General features: G+C 41.6%; 1 protein-coding gene across 5 annotated transcripts in view; it reads right to left on the reverse strand.

The window, feature by feature from the left end:
• The window catches only part of LOC124545508 (GTPase-activating protein CdGAPr), a 437,898-nt gene that overhangs the window by 55,987 nt on the left and 367,972 nt on the right, over positions 1-13,939 (reverse strand). For all 5 annotated transcript variants that reach the window (XM_047124453.1, XM_047124455.1, XM_047124454.1 and 2 more), the window contains exon 9: positions 599-727. In XM_047124453.1, coding sequence (XP_046980409.1) covers positions 599-727 — 129 coding nt within the window. The remainder of the gene's footprint in view (positions 1-598; positions 728-13,939) is intronic.

A 13,939-nucleotide genomic window follows, 5' to 3' on the forward strand; every position in this document is an offset into this window, starting at 1 on the left:
ACACACACACACACACACACACACACACACACACACACACCACCACCACCACCACCACCACCACGACCTGATACAACCACTCAAGTTGCAGGACTACAGTCCCAGCAGAGCGTATTCAGCTACCAACATTTTGCTGTATAGGTGTGTGTTGTTTCAGTAATTCCAACAGATAACATGAGCCTACATCAATATTTTTATTACAAGAACTCTTAGGTTTTATTGAATAATAATATATTTTACAGGTCCTATTACTAGACCACATTTAAAGAAGATTAACACAAAACAGCATGCATGCTGTATGTGACAACACTTAATGAATGGGAATCTATATTTTCTATTATTACAATACATTGTAGTGTGAATTCTAAATTAATCATATTTTTAACAAAAAATGACAAGGTGCACAAAATATTTTCCAAGCAATTTCTAAGGACGAAATAATATTTTGCTATTACATTGCAAGTGGTAGATACTAATTCTTGTACACTTCTTTTATGAGTTCAATTTTAATAAGCAGACTTGCTATGTGTTACAACAACCACCCCATGCAGAAACTTCGCATTTCTTGGACAAGTTTGAGAAATAAACTGCAACTTACCTACTTCAATGTACTCTGGTTCTCCCTTTCCAGATGACATCAAAGCTCGTGATCGAGCTTCCTCCAAGGATAGTAATTTTGTAGGAGTAGAGATAGCAAGACTCTTAGGCCGACTTCGCCTTCCTGGAACTAGCAAAACTCTGCATTATTGTTAATAGTTCTCAAAATCATTCAGTTAGATGGTTTTGTTATGTGGCACGAAACTTTTTTCTCTCTGTGGATTATAAACTGAATTGAACAACCACAGCATCTGAGATTGTGTCAATGCTCATTTCAATATTCCAGCACTTTGCATGTCCCTAACTATTATTATCTGGGAACGTAAGTCTTGGACACATATTTCCAGCTATCCAGGATCATTGCAGTATACTTCTGTAACTGAGGAGCATCTTTTCAAAACTTGATAAATGAAATAGATAAAAGTTTTTCATAAAATGAGCTTTTCTCTTTTCACCTAGATAGATATGTTTGAGCATTTGAATTTTCAAATGATTGCTATATCTCACTGACAGTAACAAAGCTCTGTAATGAAGTATATTAAAATTTAATTTTTATAACATTGTATTAAGGTGTAATAATATTATGAAAAGGATAGGTGCAACTCACCATATAACAGAGATGCCGAGTCATAGAAAGGTACAACAAAAAGACTATCACAAAATAAGCTTTCGGCCAACAAAGCCTCTGTCAAAAACATATGACACACACACACACACACACACACACACACATATATATATATATATATATATATATATATATATATATATATATATATATATATATATATATATATGATCACTGTCTCTTGCAGCTGAAGCCAGAGTACGACCAGTAGCAGCAGCACATGATGGGAGAGGCAACTGGGTGCGGGTAAGGAAGAGGCTGGGATGGGGAGGGGGAAGTATAGCAAGGTAGGGTGGGGGGTGGTGAATTGCTGCTGGGGAGCATCCAGGGACAAGGTGAGGAAAGGATATGGCAGCCTGTCAGCTAGGTGCAATTGGGAGGTTAAATGGTGAGCAGGGAAGAGAGGGCAGAGGGGGAAGGGGGGGGGGGGAGCTAATGGAAAAGGAGAGAAGTAAAAAGACTGGCTGCATTGCTGGGATAGAGGGCTGTGTAGTGCTGGAATGGGAACAGAGAAGGGGCTAGATGGATGAAGACAATGACTAACAAAGGTTGAGGCCAGAAGGGTTATGGGAACATAGGATATATTGCAGGGAGAGTTCCCACCTGCACAATTCAGAAAAGCTGGTGTTGGTGCAAAGGATCCATATGGCACAGGCTGTGAGGCAGTCACTGAAATGAAGAATGTCACGTTGGGTGACGTGCTCAGCAACAGAGTGGTCCATAGTTTCTTGGCCACAGTTTGTCGGTGGCCATTTATGCGGACAGACAGCATATTGGTTGTCATGCCCATGTAGAATGCAGCACAGACAAGGTACTTCCAGCTTAGCCGGTAGATCACACAACTGATTTCACAGGTAGCCCTGCCTTTGATGGGATATGCGATGTTTATATTACGTTATATTAAGGTGTGATTTTTCCAGCTTTTTTTTTCAAAAGTCAATAAATGCTTATAATTATTGCTGGTATCAGTTACGTTGCCTTCTTTAATTCTGTGTGTTTGTTTCCACAGCTGATATTTTTATGTGCTGTAGTGTTTATTATATGTCTGCATTGTTGTAAAATGTCAAACAATGGAAAATCTATGATGGAATGTATAATATTACGAAAAGGTACGTTGCTGCTCACCATATAGTGGAGACACTGAGTCGTAGATAGGCACAACAAAAAGACTCACAAATAAAACTTTCAGATATTAAGGCCTTTGTCAACAATAGATGTACAAACACACACAAATGCAGTTGTGTGTGTGTGTGTGTACATCTATTGTTGACAAAGGCCTTAATATCTGAAAGTTTTATTTGCGAGTCTTTTTGTTGTGTCTCTCTGCGACTCAGTGTCTCAGTTTTTAAATGTTAGTTGGCTATCTGTCAGGCTTTTGATGCTGTTTGGTAGGTGACCAAAGACTTTTGTGGCAGCATAATTTACCCCTTTCTGTGCCAAAGTCAGATTTAACCCTCCATAGTGAAGATCATCCTTTCTCCTGGTGTTATAGCTATGCACACTGCTATTACTTTTGAACTGGGTTGGATTATTAACAACAAATTTCATAAGTGAATATATATATATACTGTGAGGATCCCTAGATCCTTAAATAGATGTCTGCAGGATGGCCGTGGGTGGACTCCAGCAATTATTCCGATTACACGTTTTTGAGCAATGAATACTTTTCTATTCAATGATGAATTACCCCAGAATATGATGCCATACGAAAGTAGTGAATGAAAGTAAGCATAGTAAGCTAATTTACTGAGATTCTTATCACCAAAATTTGCAATAACCCTAATAGCATACATAGCTGAACTCAGACGTTTCAGCAGATCATCAATGTGTTACTTCCAGTTTAACCTCTCATCAATGGACACACCTAAAAATTTTGAAAATTCTACCTTAGCTTACAGACTTCTGTTCAAAGTCTATTATTTATTACTGGAGTTGTGCCATTTACTGTACGGAACTGATTATACGGTGTTTTATCAAAATTTAAAGACAGTTCGTTTGCTCTTCATCAATGTGGAATGGTAAGTCATTAATGTATATCAAGAACAGTAAAGGACCTAAGACCGAACCCTGTCGGACCCCGTACTTGATAGCCCCCCAGTTTGAGGAATCAGCTGATGTTTTAACATTACATGAACCACTTATTTCAACTTTCTGCATTCTTCCAGTTAAGTATGAATTAAACCATTTGTGCACTGCCCCCTCAAACCACAATGATTTAGCTTATCTAAAAGAATTCCATGATTTACACAATCAAAGGCCTTTGAGAGGTCACAAAAAATACCAATGGGTGATGTCCGGTTATTCAGAGCATTTAATATTTGATCAGTGAAAGCGGTTATAGCATTTTCTGTTGAAAAGCCTTTCTGAAAACCAAACTGATATTTTGTTAGTACTTTATTTTTACAAATATGGGAGGCTACCCTTGGATACATTACTTTCTCAAAAATTTTTGATAGAGCTGTCAGAAGAGAGATTGGCGGTAGTTGTTGACATCCGACATATCCCCCTTTTTATGCAATGATTTTACAATGGCATATTTCAGTCTATCGGGGAAAACACCCTGCTCCAAAGAGCTATTACATACGTTGCTGAGAATCCTACTTATCTGTGGGGAACAAGCTTTAAGTACCTTGCTGGAAATGCCATCAATTCCGTAAGAGCTTTTTCTTTTCAATGAGTTTATTATTTTACTGATTTCAGAGGGAGGGGTTGGAGGAATTACAGTTGTTTCAAACTGCACAGGTATGGCCTCTTTTATTAGTAGTCTTGCCTCTTCTAGTGAAGGTCTAGATCCTATTTTCTCCACAACATTCAAAAAATGATTATTGAAAATATTTTCAATTTCTGATTGTTTGTTAGTACACTTGTCATTCAGTTTTATGGCACTAAAGTCTTCCTGTGCTCTTGGTTGCCCTGTTTCCCTTTCAATAATATTCCAAATTGCTTTAATTTTATTATTAGAGTTACTGATCTCAGACATGATACACATGCTTCTGGACTTTTTAATAACTTTTCTTAGTACCGCACAATAGTTTTTATAATATTGAACAATTTCGGCGTCAGTACTCCCTCTTGCTGTTAGATACAGTTCTCTTTTATGGTTGCAAGATATTCTTATTCCTTTAGTTAGCCAAGGTTTTTTATATGTTTTCTTGGAATTGAGAACACAAACAATAATAATAGATGTGATTCTTCAGTTTCTCCCGACGTATTTCTTGCTTGAACAGTCCACAGGTGTACTGCCGGTCCATAGTGTCCAACAGGCACAATATTTCGGAGATCAGACATGTCGCCATCAGCAGGTGCACTGACGAACTGAGCTCCTGAGGGTGGGTAGCCATCTTAAATCCTCTCCCCTCGCAAGGCGTTCTCTCTACAGTCTGTGCCCACATGTCAGCAGGCGGTGAGATGCTGGCGTTGGTGTCTGTGGTGGCATCGGTGTAATTGCCTTGTCCACCCTAGTCACCCGTTTGTTTCCTTTGCTAAGTGTCTTTTTAATCAGAGTCAATGCTGGTTCCCATGCCCTGCTGAGGTTGTAGCTGCAATCTTGGTTGATGAGTCCGTCCTGGTACGATTTTCGATGGCCCCTCTAACGACACTGTCCCAGTATTTACATGTCTGTCCCATGACCCTGGTATGGTAGTAGTCCATTTCATGATTTTTCGACAAATGGTGCTCCACGACTGCTGACTTGTTCGGGTACCCAAGTCGAGCGTGCCTCTGATGTTCTCAGCAATGATCTTCAATAGTGCGCACTGTCTGTCCAATATAAGTCTCACCACATTGACACGGAATCTGGTATATGCTGGCCTTCCGCAAACTGAGATCATCTTTGACACCTCCCAATAATGCTCGCATTTTATTTGGTGGGCAAAAGACAGTTCCTACTCGGTGTTTCCTCAATATTTGTCCTATTTTCCCCGATAGTGCAACAGTATATGGTAAATAGGCAGTGGCTCTCTCTTTCTCCATGACTTCTACAGTCTCCAAATTTGCAAGCAGATAGCTGCCACCACCCTGCACAGAGGAGTGGGGTGCTAAAAACACTGGTGCATTGGGCGCGCACCATCTCTGACACAGAGAGTCTACCCCAAGAGCTGGAACACCTCAAAACTGTATTCCGGAAAAAAGGGTACTCAGAATGGCAGATCACATACGCTCTCCTCCCCACCTCTACAGTACAGTGTGTGAGGACGGAAGAATTCATGAAGAAAGAGAGAGCCACTGACTCTGTACCATATACTGGCGCACTATCGGGGAAAATAGGATGAATATTGAGTAAACACCGAGTAGGAACTGTCTTTTGCCCACCAAATAAAATGCGAGCATTATTGGGAAGTGTCAAAGACGATCTTGGTTTGAGGAAGGCTGGCATATACCATATTCTGTGTCAATGTGGGAAGCCTTATATTGGACACACAGTGTGCACCATCAAAGATCATTGCCGAGAAAATCAGAGGCACACTCGACTTGGGTACCCCAACAAGTTGGCAGTTGCAGAGCACTGTTAGTCCAAAAATCATGAAATGGAGTACTAACATACCAGGGTCTTGGATGAGACATCTAAATATTGGGACAGCATCGTTAGATAGGCCACAGAAATTCGTACCATGGATGGATTCATCAACCGAGAGTGTGGCTACAACCTCAGCAGGGCATGGGAACCAGCACTGAGTCTAATTAAAAAGATACTCAGCAAAGGAAATGAATGGGCGACTGGGGCGGACGAGGCAATTACACCGACACCACCACAGACACCGACGCCAGCCTCTCACTGACCGCTGATGCGCGGGCGCGGACCGTGGAGAGAACGTCTCTCAAGGGGAGGGGATTTAAGACAGCTGCCCGCCCTCAGGAGCTCAGTTCGTCAGCACACCTGACAATGGCAACATGTCTGATCGCCAAAATATTGTGCCCGTTGGACTCTATGGACCGGCAGTACACCCGTGGACTGTTCGAGCAATATTAATAGAAATACAGTGGCATAATACAATTACAGCAGTGATAACTAATTTAACATAATAGTTTAGCTAATCAGTATTACATGAAGTATATCACAAAAAGTATTGCAAGCTACAATCACATCGTTATTGTCAAGTTTTCCCTCTTACATCTATACATCATTTGTCTAGGACTTCTTTGTAAAACACTTCTGTACCCTCTGGAATTTCAAAATACTTTAGCAAGGCACAAACATCTTTCTTCTTTTGTTTGCTTACTATATTTTGGTTTGGTAAGAGCGTAGTTGTTAGTACTGTTGGATGGCATGGTTTCTTTCGTCTCAGGATGTCAAGTTACATTAACAATTTTCTTTGCTTTCTTGTATGAGATGACATGCTGGCTGCTCATTTTGAATGACAACTTCGATTTTAGTACTTTCTGTGCACTATCTTTTAGATTTTAACAATCCAGTCTGTGTTTAGAACATTGGGAGTACTGTGCTCCTCTAAAATATCCTAATATTCTTTAGGACACAAAATGCTTTCTTTTTTTCTGTAAGTTTTCTCAATTCTGGAGGCATGTAGCTATGGCCACCAACAGGGAAGAAGTGACAAATATCATAGAATTTTGTGCTATTTTGCAAGAACGTTGTCAGCATCCCCATCATAAAACTGTTTTTACTATGGCTGTTGCAAGAATCTGAGGATTGATATACACAAGGACTTTTTAATAAAGAATGATGATAATTTTTTTTTTGACAACATATCTTTACTCAGCCTCATAATTTTGATGGTCCTTCTCAGTCTCCCATGAATGCGATACACTTGTCCCAGAATTTCTGCCAGTCTTCAAATACATGCTGGAAACCATTTTTTCAGAGGTCCTTCAACATTGCCTCCATACTGCCTCTTATAATTGATAATGCCTCCCACAAAGGCGTTTCTTCAAGTTAGGGAATAGAAAAAAGTCACATGGGGCTAAATCTGGACTATAGGGAGGGTGAGGGATGCACTTCATGTTCATTTTTGCAAGATATTCAGCAACAACATTGGCAATATGCGGCTGCACATTATCGTGGTGCAGCATCCAGACTGCTTCATAGAAATGTGGTCTTTTGCGCATGATATGGACCTGCATTGTTTTCTGGACATCCCTGTAGCATTGTCCAGTTACTGATGTGTGTGCAGGTACAACATACTGATAAACCATTCCATGAATATCAAAGAATTAGATGAACATAACTTTCCCAACAGAAGGAACCACTTTTGCTTTTTTGGGGGTTGGTGATGGAGGAGATTTCCACACTGAGCTTTGCTGTTTGCTCTCAGGATCAAAATGATGTAGCCAAGTTTCATAAGCAGTGATTACATTTGAAAGAAACTCTGGATCTTCCTCTAACATCAACTTTAACTGGATGAAGACCTGCACCTGAATGTCCTTTTGTTCGAGAATCAACAATCTTGGAACCCATCGCACACAAACAAGTGTCGTGTAATTTTTCTGTCACCAACATATGGATGACACCCAATGAAATGTTCAGTATTTCAGAAAGAGATCTTAAGGAAATTCGTCAATCCTCTCTCAGAATGACAGCAGCAGTGTTGATGTTTTCTTATGTAAGAGCAGTAACTGGAGCACCGGACCCACCTTCCTTTGAAATTGATTGTCTCCCCTCTTTAAACATTTTAAACCACCTTCAACCTGTGCTGTGGGGAAGAACAGACTCTCCATAGGCCTCCTGTAACATTGTATAGACCTCAGCTGAAGATTTGTTGAGACGAAAGCAGAATTTCAAAGCCACGTATTGTTCCTCGCATGTTACTTCCGTTGGAGCGGTAGGTGATACTGAACGTGTCTGACCTTGTCTGTCTCTCACAGGCAGGAACCAGGAGTCCCCCAACAATGAAACTACTATGGCGTGTTTGTTGCACATCAAGCTAACAGAATATCATCAGATTAAATTTTAGCGCGAGAAATTACGACCAAAAAAATTACGATCATTCTTTATTGAACAGCCCTCATAGTATTGGTGCCATCATCTGTTTTTATTTATTTTTTTTAATTTTTATTTTATCTAAGTCAGAAGAAAGTCCAGCAAAGCTGAAGCAAATTCAGTGCATCCTCTTGCAGATATTTTCTCCAACCAGGTGTAGAAAATGATGCTTCCCCTTTTCCCCTTTTTTGCTCCTTAGTATGGATCATGATGCACAGATTGTATAACCATACTTGTCTAACGCAGAAAACTTCACTGACTGATAGTTTTGGAAAAAGCCGGTTTTGTTGCTCGTTAAAGCAAATCATAATGACAGTAGGATTATCTTCCTTCATTATATCATAAAACAGCTTTGCACTAATTTCATGTAATCTGTCTATTCGTAATTCATTTTCCTTCTGCAGATGAGTTTCAACTTTTATTTCCATTACACCAACATTACAAGTGGAGCAGGTATCGGTATGTGTTCATAAAATATATGTATTTTGATAAGAAACAGTGTTTCAGTCCAAAATTCTTTTATTCTTCACAGAATCTCTTGAAAATTTCATAGACTGTGATATCTGAGGGCAAATAACCTCTCTTAGACTTTCCCCCTTCATTGTGGCTCTCTATGCATTTACATTTTCAATATCATTCTTAATGGCAAAGTTACTTCCTTATGATCCTTTCCTGTTCTGCCACCTCCTCTATTTTCTTATGACAACCTTCCTCCTTCATGGAACCTGATTGCTACATAGGATAACCTGTCCTCTGACATGCCAGATACACCTTGGAAACTGGTGACACAAACTGGCACTACTTCACTATTCCTTTTTCTAATGGTAAACTTCGCTGGCGATGTTTTCTTCCTTTCTGCATTCTGGGTATCCACTTCTCTGTCCCGAGATGAAGAAATTTTAACAGAAACTTATCTTGATCCATTTTATTTAATGACATCATGTGGTGATGAAAATGAGAAACAACTTCATAGCAGAGTTCAGCAGCTTTGCATTCTTTCATTCCTGTAGCTTTACGAGGTGAAACCCCAAGTCCATGATTGCCTTTAATGATAGGTTTCTTTTTACACTTTTTGCTTTGTGTTTCAGGTCGATGTAAGCTCTTGTTGAATCAGGAATTTCTCTCATCAGAACAATCATTGATCTGTACGCCATTTTCAGAATCACAAGGCTCATCATCCATTCTGCTTCCACTTGCAATACTTCTTTGTAGATGTACAAGTGAGCATCAAGCAAATACTTGACTAAAAGTAAGCTGCGGGTGTTCTGATGACAATGAAGTCTGCTTGCAACACTACTCCCACCAGTTCATATTGTTACAACAATGGTTCAAATGGTTCAAATGGCTCTGAGCACTATGGGACTCAACTGCTGTGGTCATAAGTCCCCTAGAACTTAGAACTACTTAAACCTAACTAACCTAAGGACAGCACACAACACCCAGCCATCACGAGGCAGAGAAAATCCCTGACCCCGCCGGGAATCGAACCCGGGAACCCAGGCGTGGGAAGCGAGAACGCTACCGCACGACCACGAGATGCGGGCTGTTACAACAATAACACCGCTTAAAGCAACTAGTGTGCTCCATTATTGTTAACTGCTTGCTGCAGAAAGATGGAAAGAGAGCCGAGACATGAAAGAGTAATTATATTGCATTTGTCGACTTGCTATAACTGTAAGAATGTATATATATCATGTTTTGCTGAAACCTTCTGATTCAAAGTGTTCATATACATGGCAATGGTCGATTTTTGCTAAGGCTTGGTTTAGGGGTTGATGTAAAAGGTCAGAATTATGCCTTTACCACACCTAACTCAATTTTGAAATTTTTTTTGCACATTTCAAGTTTTGAAAAATGCTCCTCAATTGGCAATTGAAGTTATACAGTCCTAACTGATAAGAATAAATATGCCACTTATATGCAAATTGCTGAATATTAATTACATTATTTTTTGTGTTGTATTTCTCTCTTTCCTTATTATCAAGATATTTAAAAGTGTTCAAAACAACCATTAGATTTTAATTTTAAAAACCAACAGCCCCAGTTGCAAAGTTTACCGAGATTTACCTAGGTTTCAGTCGGGATAACCCAACCTTCTTCACAATAAAAGTAACTACCGTTTGTCCATAGTAGACATTGTCAAGCTAAAACTACAAATCCATAAATTATCGTCAGACTGTAAAAACTTATCTGAAACTCCCTCGGCCCCACTTCGTGACCTCAATGCGGCAGCCACGAGTGCTGTACTGGAACTGTCCATAGCGTCATGAGGCCCGCCTAGGCTGACACAATACCTTGCGCCTGTGCGTAAACTGTGTGATGGGTACTTGTTGGGACAAGACGTGAACGTAACCCCCGACCTTGAATTTACTAGTAAAGTGAAATAAAAAGTATACCCGAGGAAAAGGGCGTATATGTTATCCTGTGCAGAACGTACTTAGATTGAGTGTCTTAACATTTATGAAGTATTCGTTGGTCATGATATGAGGAAGACATCACGTGCTTACAACATATGGCCTGAATAGGAAAATTTTGTGCTTAAGCATGAAGTTTAATCACCTAAAATAATTTTTATAACCGTTTAAATTTAGTGTCAAATTGTTTGTCCTCTCTGTAGATTAGTTCAGACGTTCTTTGCACAACAGTTTTTAGCATGGATAGGGACTGCAACTGCTGTGTACGGATGCAGGCTGAGTTGGCATCCCTTCGCTCCCAGCTTCACGCAGTGTTGGCTTCGGCCACACAGCTTGAGGCTGTTGCCAATGGGCATCACTGTGGGGGTCTGGATGGAGGTTTGTCGGGGACGGCCAGCTCGTCCCACGCATCCCCCGATCGGACTACGACTGTGGTTGCCCGGGATACTGCCCGCATTGAGGCTGATCCCTCACCTGTGGTAGAGTGCGATGTCGTCTCGAGGTGTGGCAGAGGGCGAAAGACATTCCGGAGGGCTGAACGGAAGGTCTCTCCAGTTTGTCTGATGAACCGGTTTTAGGCTCTGTCTCAGGCTGAAACTGATCTTCGGCCGGACATGGCTGCTTGTCCTGTTCCAGAGGTTGCCCCTCAGTCTGCAAGATCCGGGCGGTCGCAGAGGGTGGGCTTACTGGTAGTTGGGAGCTCCAACGTCAGGCGCGTAATGGGGCCCCTTAGGGATATGGCAGCAAGAGAGGGGAAGAAAACCAATGTGCACTCCGTGTGCATACCGGGGTGAGTCATTCCAGATGTGGAAAGGGTCCTTCTGGATGCCATGAAGGGTACAGGGTGCACCCATCTGCAGGTGGTCGCTCATGTCGGCACCAATAATGTGTGTCGCTATGGATCGGAGGAAATCCTCTCTGGCTTCCGGCGGCTATCTGATTTGGTGAAGACTGCCAGTCTCGCTAGTGGGATGAAAGCAGAGCTCACCATCTGCAGCATCGTCTACAGGACTGACTGCGGACCTTTGGTACAGAGCCGAGTGGACGATCTGAATCAGAGGCTGAGACGGTTCTGCGACCGTGTGGGCTGCAGATTCCTCGACTTGCGCCGTAGGGTGGTGGGGTTTCGGGTTCCGCTGGGTAGGTCAGGAGTCCACTACACGCAGCAAGCGGCTACACGGGTAGCAGGGGCTGTGTGGCGTGGACTGGGCGGTTTTTTAGGTTAGATGGCCTTGGGCAAGTACAGAAAGGGCAGCAGCCTCAAAGGGTGCGGGGCAAAGTCAGGACATGCGGGGGCCAAGCAGCAATCGGTATTGTAATTGTAAACTGTCGAAGCTGCATTGGCAAAGTACCAGAACTTCAAGTGCTGATAGAAAGCACCGAAGCTGAAATCGTTATCGGTGCAGAAAGCTGGCTGAAGCCAGAGATAAATTCTGCTGAAATTTTTACAAAGGCACAGACGGTGTTTAGAAAGGGTAGATTGCATGCAACCAGTGGTGGCGTGTTTGTCGCTGTTAGTAGTAGTTTATCCTGTAGTGAAGTAGAAGTGTATAGTTCCTGTGAATTATTATGGGTGGAGGTTACACTCAACAACCAATCTAAGTTAATAGTTGGCTCCTTTTACCGACCTCCCGACTCAGCAGCATTAGTGGCAGAACAACTGAGAGAAAATTTGGAATACATTTCACATAAATTTTCTCAGCATGTTATAGTCCTAGATGGAGATTTCAATTTACCAGATATAGACTGGGACACTCAAATGTTTAGGACAGGTGGTAGGGACAGATTATCGAGTGACATTATACTGAGTGCACTATCCGAAAATTAGCTCGAGCAATTGAACAGAGAACCGACTCGTGGAGATAACATCTTGGACCTACTGATAACAAAAAGACCCGAACTTTTCGACTCTGTAAGTGCAGAACAGGGAATCAGTGATCACAAGGCCGTTGCAGCATCCCTGAATATGGAAGTTAATAGGAATATAAAAAAAGGGAGGAAGGTTTATCTGTTTAGCAAGAGTAATAGAAGGCAGATTTCAGACTATCTAACAGATCAAAATGAAAATTTCTGTTCTGACACTGACAATGTTGAGTGTTTATGGAAAAAGCTCAAGGCAATCGTAAAATGCGTTTTAGACAGGTATGTGCCGAGTAAAACTGTGAGGGACAGGAAAAACCCACCGTGGTTCAACAACAAAGTTAGGAAACAGCTGCGAAAGCAAAGAGAGCTTCACTCCAAGTGTAAACGCAGTCAAAACCTCTCAGACAAACAGAAGCTAATAAGCGATGTCAAAGTTAGCGTAAGGAGGGCTATGCGTGAAGCGTTCAGTGAATTCGAAAGTAAAATTCTATGTACCGACTTAACAGAAAATCTTAGGAAGTTCTGGTCTTACGCTAAATCAGTAAGTGGCTCGAAACAGCATATCCAGACACTCCGGGATGATGATGGCATTGAAACAGAGGATGACACGCGTAAAGCTGAAATACTAAACACCTTTATCCAAAGCTGTTTCACAGAGGAAGACCGCACTGCAGTTCCTTCTCTAAATCCTCGCACAAACGAAAAAATGGCTGACATCGAAATAAGTGTCCAAGGAATAGAAAAGCAACTGGAATCAGTCAACAGAGGAAAGTCCACTGGACCTGACGGGATACCCATTCGATTCTACACAGAGTACGCGAAAGAACTTGCCCCCCTTCTAACAGCCGTGTACCGCAAGTCTCTAGAGGAACGGAAGGTTCCAAATGATTGGAAAAGAGCACACGTAGTCCCAGTCTTCAAGAAGGGTCGTCGAGCAGATGCGCAAAACTATAGACCTATATCGCTGACGTCGATCTGTTGTACAATTTTAGAACATGTTTTTTGCTCGCGTATCATGTCGTTTTTGGAAACCCAGAATCTATTCTGTAGGAATCAACATGGATTCCGGAAAAAAGCGATCGTGTGAGACCCAACTAGCTTTATTTGTTCATGAGACCCAGAAAATATTAGATACAGGCTCCCAGGTAGATGCTATTTTCCTTGACTTCCGGAAGGCGTTCGATACAGTTCCGCACAGTCGCCTGATAAACAAAGTAAGAGCCTACGGAATATGAGACCAGCTGTGTGGCTGGATTGAAGAGTTTTTAGCAAACAGAACACAGCATGTTGTTATCAATGGGGAGACATCTACAGACGTTAAAGTAACCTCTGGCGTGCCACAGGGGAGTGTTATGGGACCATTGCTTTTCACAATATATATAAATGACCTAGCAGATAGTGTCGGAAGTTCCATGCGGCTTTTCGCGGATGATGCTGTAGTATACAGAGAAGTTGCAGCATTAGAAAATTGTAGCAAAATGCAGGAAGATCTGCAGCGGATAG

Source organism: Schistocerca americana, chromosome 8 (assembly GCF_021461395.2).
Source record: "Schistocerca americana isolate TAMUIC-IGC-003095 chromosome 8, iqSchAmer2.1, whole genome shotgun sequence".
Lineage (NCBI taxonomy): Eukaryota > Metazoa > Arthropoda > Insecta > Orthoptera > Acrididae > Schistocerca > Schistocerca americana.